Consider the following 7,908-nt stretch of genomic DNA (forward strand, 5'->3'; position numbering starts at 1 on the left):
TCATCTCTGAACGAAAGGTCCATTAAATCAATTTTTTTTTCTCTCTCACCTACTTCTTCATCCCAGGAACTACCTACAAAACCTTTGTTATGTCGTCACTAAACCTAGCATCAAAAGGAGACCAACACTGTACACAATACTTCCGATGTGCTCACACTGAAGTCCAGAAAGGTTACAGAAAGATGCCCATCTGCTTGTATTTCATCCTCCCTGCAATAAGGCCATCATTCCATTTGTTTTCTTAGTCACTTGCTGCTTGTTAACTTTTTTTTTTAAACAAGGACATCCAGGTTCCTCTGTATAACAACACATAAATCTCATGGTATTTAAATAATCCAATAATCCACTATCTGATTGCTTGGAAACCCCAATGGTCTGGCACTTGGCTCACTAGGTAGTGTTTCCTGTGCTCCCTTTAAACTCACCAAAGCCCCATTTCCCTCGCTCCCCTTAAACTCACCTGGTTCACTTAAAAACTTATTACACTACTCTGTAACATCAAAAAAGTTAATTAAAATTAGGTTGTGATATTAGCAGGAATAATATCCAGTAGTCCAGAAAATCCGCCAAATTACTAGCATTTTACTGTACTCTGCTTTTCTTCCTATCAAAACAGATAACCTCACCTTTTCCAAAAGTATAGTCCACCTGCTAGATTATTGCCCATTTATCTAACATGTCTATATCTCAAAGGAGATTCTGTGAGCTCATCATAACTTATTTTCCCACCAATATACCAGCAAACTTGGACACATTACACTTGTTCTTTCATTTCAGTTATTAAAATAAATAGCAAATAGTGAAGGTGTCAGAACTAATTGCAAAAATGCCTCACCAGTTGCAGCTTGCCAACTTGAAAATGGTCTGTTTAATCTAATACCTTATCCGTAGACATTCAGCTCACAGCAAAAAGAGACATTCCTTGTTACAAAATTAACAGAATTTTGGTTTGCATTGCAAGAATTTCAAAAATGCATCATTGAGGAAACATGCAACCTGTCCCAAGATCCAATTAATTATCAGCCTCACCTGCATGGATTGTGCAGTGTCCTGTTCAAATTTTCGAATATCTTCCTTGACAAGAATCATTTGTTCCTTCAAGAAGGAAGCTTCCTGTTTCAGAGCTTCCATGTCTCGGAGAGCTCTGGGCATGTTCTGCAAAGCCTGATGGCTAGTTTCTGAAAGTGAGAAAAATTAAGAGAGTGAAAGGAGAGGACAAACCTGTACTAACACCAGTCAAATTCACCGACCTATCAGACACAGGAATAAAAGGGATATAACATGTCCTATGTGAAAGCTGCTCATCCAAACAATGCTTTCCAAATACTGGCATTCTTCTTCATACTGATGTACATTCTTTGGGGATATCCTATAAATACTGAACCATTCCAAGACAACTCACCACCTTCCCAGCCCCAACCCAATAAAACCTGACACATTCCCAGAAAACCCGTAGAGAAATACAACACAGAAACAGGCCCTTCAGCTCATTGAGTCTGTGCCCACCATCAACCATGCTTTTACACTAATTCTACATTGATCCCATTTTAACTCCCCCCACATTCTACCCCTCACCTACACTGGGGGCAATTTGTAGTGACTAATTAACCTACCAATCTGCCAATGTTTGGGATGCGGGAGGAAACCACAGTACACGGAGGAAACCCATGTGATCACAGGCAGAGCATCCAAGCTCCACATAGGCAACACGTGAACTCAGGATTGAACCCAGGTCTCTGGCTCTGAGAGGCAGTGGCTCTATTTAGCTGCATCACTGTGCCACCCAGTGACTACTGATACACAATGACATACACATATATATAAAAAGGAAAAAAGTAACATTAATGCCTTACAGGACAAAAAAAATTAATAAGGAAATGGGGAGAGTTTGATCAAATATTTTGTATCCATCTTGACCGTACAAGACACTAAAGGTATCCCAATAATAGTGGAGAATCTGGGGGTAAAAGGGAGGGAAGAACTAAAACAAATCACAGAGATAAGATGTCATGTCAACAAACTAGATTAAAGGCTCAGATGTCCCCTACAGACTTCTCCGCATCCACTTAGAACTTTTCTGCATCACTCCAACAGAACTAATGCATCCATTCTGCAGCCTACAGTGCTGGAAGAAATGGCTGCAGTGTGGACCCATCAGTTCTGATCTTCCAAAATCTCTGAGATTCTGGAAAATCACAAAAGTGACACACTTTTCAATAAAGCAGGGAGACAGAATGTGGGAAACTATAAGCCAATTAGTTTGACATCTGACATTGGGAAAAAAAAATCGCAGAATCCAAGCAGGACATTTAGAAAATCATAATACAGTCAAGCATAGTCAGGCTGGTTTCATGAAAGGGTAATCATGTTTGACACTTCGACAATGTAACAAGCAGAATAAATAAAGGGGAACCTTCTGTTAAACCGGCATGCTCCCTCAGAACTTCTATAAATGCTGACACTCCCAGAGAAACCACTTTGAATACTAATGTTATCCTAGACTCTCTACATACATTGATATACAATCTGGATCCCCTGTAAATACCGATTTAGCCAAGGATAACCCATGTAAGTTATGACAGATCTAAGAATCTGACGTGTCCACCATGAAAATGCAGAAAAAATTCCAGAGACCCTCTCAAGACTGAATAGCTCCTAGACACTTGCTGTAAACAGTGGTGTCCCACAGACAGCCATCAATAGTTTCCACAGCAGATCCCGGAAATACCAACGTACTCCCCAGAAACTCCTGTAAATATTACATTCCCAGAAAGCTGCCAGTAAACAGTAGCCACCCTGTAAATTCTGACTGTAAATTAATGAAACCTTCCCAAAAGGTGAGTTAAATTATGACACACATCCAAAGACCTTGTAAATAAGGACGTGTATTGGAGACATTCCTGCAAATAATATGTTCCCAGGATATCTTTAAATTCAGATACTGCCCTGGAAAGTACTGACACATCCCTATCAGCAACAACACATTTCCCAGAATCACTTGCAAATATCAATGTACAGTGGCATGCAAAAGTTTGGGCACCCCTGGTCAAAATTTCTTTTACTGTGAATAGCTAAGCGAGTAAAAGACGACCTGATTTCCAAAAGACAAAGTTAAAGATGACACATTTCTTTAATACTTTAAGCAAGATTACTTTTTTATTTCCATCTTTTACAGTTTCAAAATGACAAAGAAGGAAAAAGGCCCAAAGCAAAAGTTTGGGCACCCTGCATGGTCAGTACTTAGTAACACCCCCTTTGGCAAGTATCCCAGCTTGAAAACGCTTTCTGTAGACAGCTAAGAGTCTTTCAGTTCTTGTTTGGGGAATTTTTGCCCATTCTTCCTTGTAAAAGGCTTCTAGTTCTGTGAGATTCTTGGGCCGTCTTGCATGCACTGCTCTTTTGAGGTCTATCCACAGATTTTCGATGATGTTTAGGTCAGGGGACTGTGAGGGCCATGGCAAAACCTTCAGCTTGTGCCTCTTGAGATAGTCCACTGTGGATTTTGAGGTGTGTTTAGGATCGTTATCCTGTTGTAGAAGCCATCCTCTTTTCATCTTCAGCTTTTTTTTTGTTTACAGTGTGATGTTTGCTTCCAGAATTTGCTGGTATTTAATTGAATTCATTCTTCCCTCTACCAGTGAACTGTTCCCCATGCCACTGGCTGCAACACAAGCCCAAAGCATGATCGATCCACCCCCGTGCTTAACAGTTGGAGAGGTGTTCTTTTCATGAAATTCTTCACCCTTTTTTCTCCAAATATACCTTTGCTTATCGTGGCCAAAAAGTTCTATTTTAACTTAATCAGTCCACAGGACTTGTTTCCAAAATGCATCAGGCTTGTTTAGATGTTCCTTTGCAAACTTCTGACGCTGAATTTTGCAGTGAGGATGCAGGAAAGTTTGGAGAAAAAAAGGGTGCAGAATTTCATGAAAAGAACACCTCTCCAACTGTTAAACATGGGGGTGAATTGATCATGCTTTGGGCTTGTGTTGCAGCCAGTGGCACAGGGAACATTTCACTGGTAGAGGGAAGAATGAATTCAATTAAATATAAGCAAATTCTGGAAGCAAACATCACACTGTCTGTAAAAAAGCTGAAGATGAAAAGAGGATGGCTTCTACAACATGATAACTATCCTAAACACACCTCAAAATCCACAATGGACTACAAGAGGCACAAGCTAAAGGTTTTGTCATGGCCCTCACAGTCCCCCGACTTAAACATCATCGAAAATCTGTGGATAGACCTCAAAAGAGCAATGCATGCAAGACAGCTCAAGAATCTCACAAAACTAGAAGCTTTTTACAAGGAAGAATGGGTGAAAATCCCCCAAACAAGAATTGAAAGACTCTTAGCTGGCTACAGAAAGCGTTTACAAGCTGGGATACTTGCCAAAGGGGGTGTTACTAAGTACTGACCATGCAGAGTGTCCAAACTTTTGCTTTGGGCCCTTTTCCTTTTTTGTCATTTTGAAACTGTAAAAGATGGAAATAAAAAAAGTAATCTTGCTTAAAATATTAAAGAAATTTGTCATTTTTAACTTTGTGCCTTTTGGAAATCAGGTCATCTTTCACTCGCTTAGCTAGTCACAGTAACAGAAATTTTGACCAGGGGTGCCCAAACTTTTGCATGCCACTGTACATCCAGATTCCTTAGTAACTTTCAAGACACTTCCAGAAGACACCCCAGTAACAACTGGCACACTCCCGGAGACTCCTGTAAATATTGATGCTCCCTAAGAATCCCTGTACATATTGACACACTTCAGAAGAAATCACCATAAATATTGTTATTCCAGAGAACCACCTACAACTTACAGCAGATTTCTTGAAAACATGCTACAATTATTGATGTGCCTTGGACCTTTTGTTGGCATTGACAGTCTCCTACATGCCCCTGTACACACTGACACACAGTCCAAGGAATCCCTGTACACACTGACACACAATCCAAGGAATCCCTGTACACACTGACACACAATCCAAGGAATCCCTGTACACACTGATTAATTGCCCAGATCCTCAGTATTTACAGCCACAATTCCCTTGAAAATACTGTCTACTCCCCAAAGTTTCCCCCAAGAACTCTCTATAAAGAAAGATGTGACCCTCTGTAGAAACTGACAGAATTCCAGATAAACACACTAAATACTGACATCCTTCCAAGAACCACTGCTAATATTCTGTCACTCTTTGCAGGACCTCCTTTAGAACACTGATGCATTAACATGACACAAGAGTTCTGCAGATGCTGGAATCTGGAGCAACACACACAAAATGCTGGAGGATCTCAGCAGGTCAGGCAGCATCTATGGAGGGAAATAAACAGTTGGCGTTTGGGGTCAAGACCCTTCATCAGGACTGGAAAAGAAGGCAGAAGCCAGAATAAGAAAATTGGGGGGAGGGCGAGGAGCACAGGCTAGCTGGTGATAGATGAGTCCAGATGAGAGGGGATGAAGGGGAGTGATGCAAGAAGCTGAAAGGTGATAGGTAGAAGAAGCAAAGAGCTGAAGAAGGCAGCACTTGTGTGTGCATTAACATGACCCTCTGTTAAATCCTGGAATTTTCCCAGGATCTTTGTAACCACTAATACACTCCTGGGTCACTGTGTACACCCAGTCACCTGAAAACATTAGCATACTTTCAAAAAAATCTTCCATCAATACTGACATTCTCCCCACAGGATGCTCTGTAGGTACTATTGCACACCCCAGAAATACTATTAAAGTTATCATATTCCCAGATGAACCCAATAAATTCAAATAAACTCCAAATTTCGCTTAAGCACTTACACACTTCCAGACAACTTCTGTAAGTTAAGACACACTCCCAATAACCCCCCCCCCCCCATTAAATTAATAATATATGCCTGGAAGCCATGTAAACACTGACACTGCTAGGTCCCCTAGTTAATACTGACACACACTGTACCTCCCCCAGTGAATACCGACATGCTGTGGTATGTTCCTCCCAGTAAATACCAACGTGCTCTGGTACCACTAGTGAATACTACCACATTCGTTCCAGAATCCCTACAAAAACTGCCATACACCCGCAACCTCCTGTTAATAGAGGCATAACTGCCCTAGACTGGAAGTAGCTCTGAGATATTTCCAGATAAACCTTGTAAATAGTCTCAACTCTTGGGTCACCAATGTACATGTTCCTGCCACTCCCATAAAAACAGTCTTGGTAAATCATGTAAATACTAGTATGTGCATTGGTCACTGCAATTGTTTGCATGACTCCCTATAAATAATGACATATTCCTGGAGACCCCAGCTAAATTTGTCTGGATAATTGATACACACCTTCTATTGCATTATTCACCTCCTGAATGAACAACTGCAACTTCATCACCAGAGTAGCAGCGTGACTGTCGACCTTCCCTGGGGCTTCCTTTTGAACTGTTTTGAAAGCCCCATTCACCCAGTCCTTCACATCAAAGTTGTCATCCAGGAACTTTGAAAAGTCCATTTTACATGGATTAAAGGATTCAAACCAATTTTAATTCAGGGATGTCCCAATCATTCAACGCTGTTCTGTGTCCAAGAGGAAACACATATGTCAGTGCAAGGAAAGTAACAATTAAGCCAGTCAGCTGTTGAACAAAAACAATATCTTGAGCTTTCAAGAAAGGCAACAGCTTGAAACACTGGAGACACAGGAGAATGCATACGCTGGAATCTGGAGCAACACACAAGATGCTGGAGGAACTCAGTGGGTTATGCAGCATCTGTGGAGGAAAACGAACGGTCAACATTTCAGGTCGACACCCTTCACCTGAGCACACGTTTTTAAACACCGACTGCAGTTTTACCCACAAATGTCTGATCTGCAGATTGTTATTTGCTTCTTTATTTCCCACATCAGAGATGTAATGTAGCAACCAATATACACACTGCGAGCTTGCACAAACAGCCATGTGATAATGGCCAGACTATCTATCCAGCGATATTAATCCAGGGATAATGTTCCTGGTGCTATGGGATCTTTTCAATCCACTACAGCAGCAAAAGGGGGTTTATAGCCTTTCAGACCACTGCTTCGACAGTACAGCACTCACTCCTTTCTGCTGCACCGTGTGCTGGTCTTTGGCCGGGGACTCGCATCCACAACCCCCGGGCTCATTGCCGAGGGCATCCCGGGGCCCTGAACCGGGGAGGCCCGACTCCAGGTCGGGGACGGAGGGGAGGCCTCCGCCCCTGCCCGGCTCCTTCCCTGTGTAGACCGGCCCGGCCCGACCCGACCCAGCCCATACCCCCTCTCTCCCAGCTCCCGCACAAACCGCGGATACAGCGCCGCCACGACGCACGAACAACCGTGGAAGCTGCTGCCACACAAGCGGAAACCAGATCCGGCTGAGCCGCTGTCGCAAAAAAATAAACGCCGTAAAGTAGCCGGTGGGATCTCTCCGCCGCCATCTTGGTGAGGGCAAGTCCCTGAGTGTGAGAGATGTCTTGGATCGTGGTAGTGGTGCAATCGTACCAACGACTCCCCAAAAAGGACTGAAGCCAGTGAAATGCTCTTAAAATGTCGGTTTTGATGTGGGCAGTTGCTGTAGTAAATTTTTGCAAAAGCAAAATCCCAAAATTTTAACTAGTGATAATACAGGTTGTTCCCAGAATCTGATTCCAGCCATGGTCAACTGCCAGGCTCAACCAAACCAGGGAAGGGGCAGTTTGAAGTCGAGAACCATCCCCGCAGCGTCCCACGGGGCAGCCTCGTCCCAGCACCAATACCAAGAAATCAATGTTTCAGCTCCCTGGTTCAGGGAAAGCTGTCTCATTCCCCTTAAGCAGCCCTTGAGCTTGGAATCACTTGTTTCTACTCTAGTTCTGCGTGTTTTGAGGTGGCTAATGAGGACAATGGGGGCTCCAGACTCTTCCACAGGTGGGTTAGGAGGTGA

At 42.8% G+C, this 7,908-nt stretch overlaps 1 protein-coding gene across 3 annotated transcripts in view; it reads right to left on the reverse strand.

Moving 5' to 3' along the window:
* cog7 (component of oligomeric golgi complex 7) overlaps window positions 1-7,758 on the reverse strand; it is a 45,749-nt gene extending 37,991 nt beyond the window's left edge. Inside the window, exons 1-3 of one of the 3 annotated variants that reach the window (XM_052021550.1) lie at window positions 7,322-7,758; window positions 6,311-6,541; window positions 1,030-1,178 (exon numbers count right to left, since the gene is read on the reverse strand). In XM_052021550.1, coding sequence (XP_051877510.1) covers window positions 1,030-1,178; window positions 6,311-6,476 — 315 coding nt within the window. In that variant the 5' untranslated portion in view covers window positions 6,477-6,541; window positions 7,322-7,758. Of the gene's footprint in view, window positions 1-1,029; window positions 1,179-6,310; window positions 6,542-7,065; window positions 7,191-7,287 lie in introns of those variants that run through there. The other 2 variants (XM_052021549.1, XM_052021551.1) reach the window with 2 other exon arrangements.
* Between the last annotated feature and the right edge of the window lie 150 nt (window positions 7,759-7,908).

Source organism: Pristis pectinata, chromosome 8 (assembly GCF_009764475.1).
Source record: "Pristis pectinata isolate sPriPec2 chromosome 8, sPriPec2.1.pri, whole genome shotgun sequence".
Taxonomy (NCBI): Eukaryota; Metazoa; Chordata; class Chondrichthyes; order Rhinopristiformes; family Pristidae; genus Pristis; species Pristis pectinata.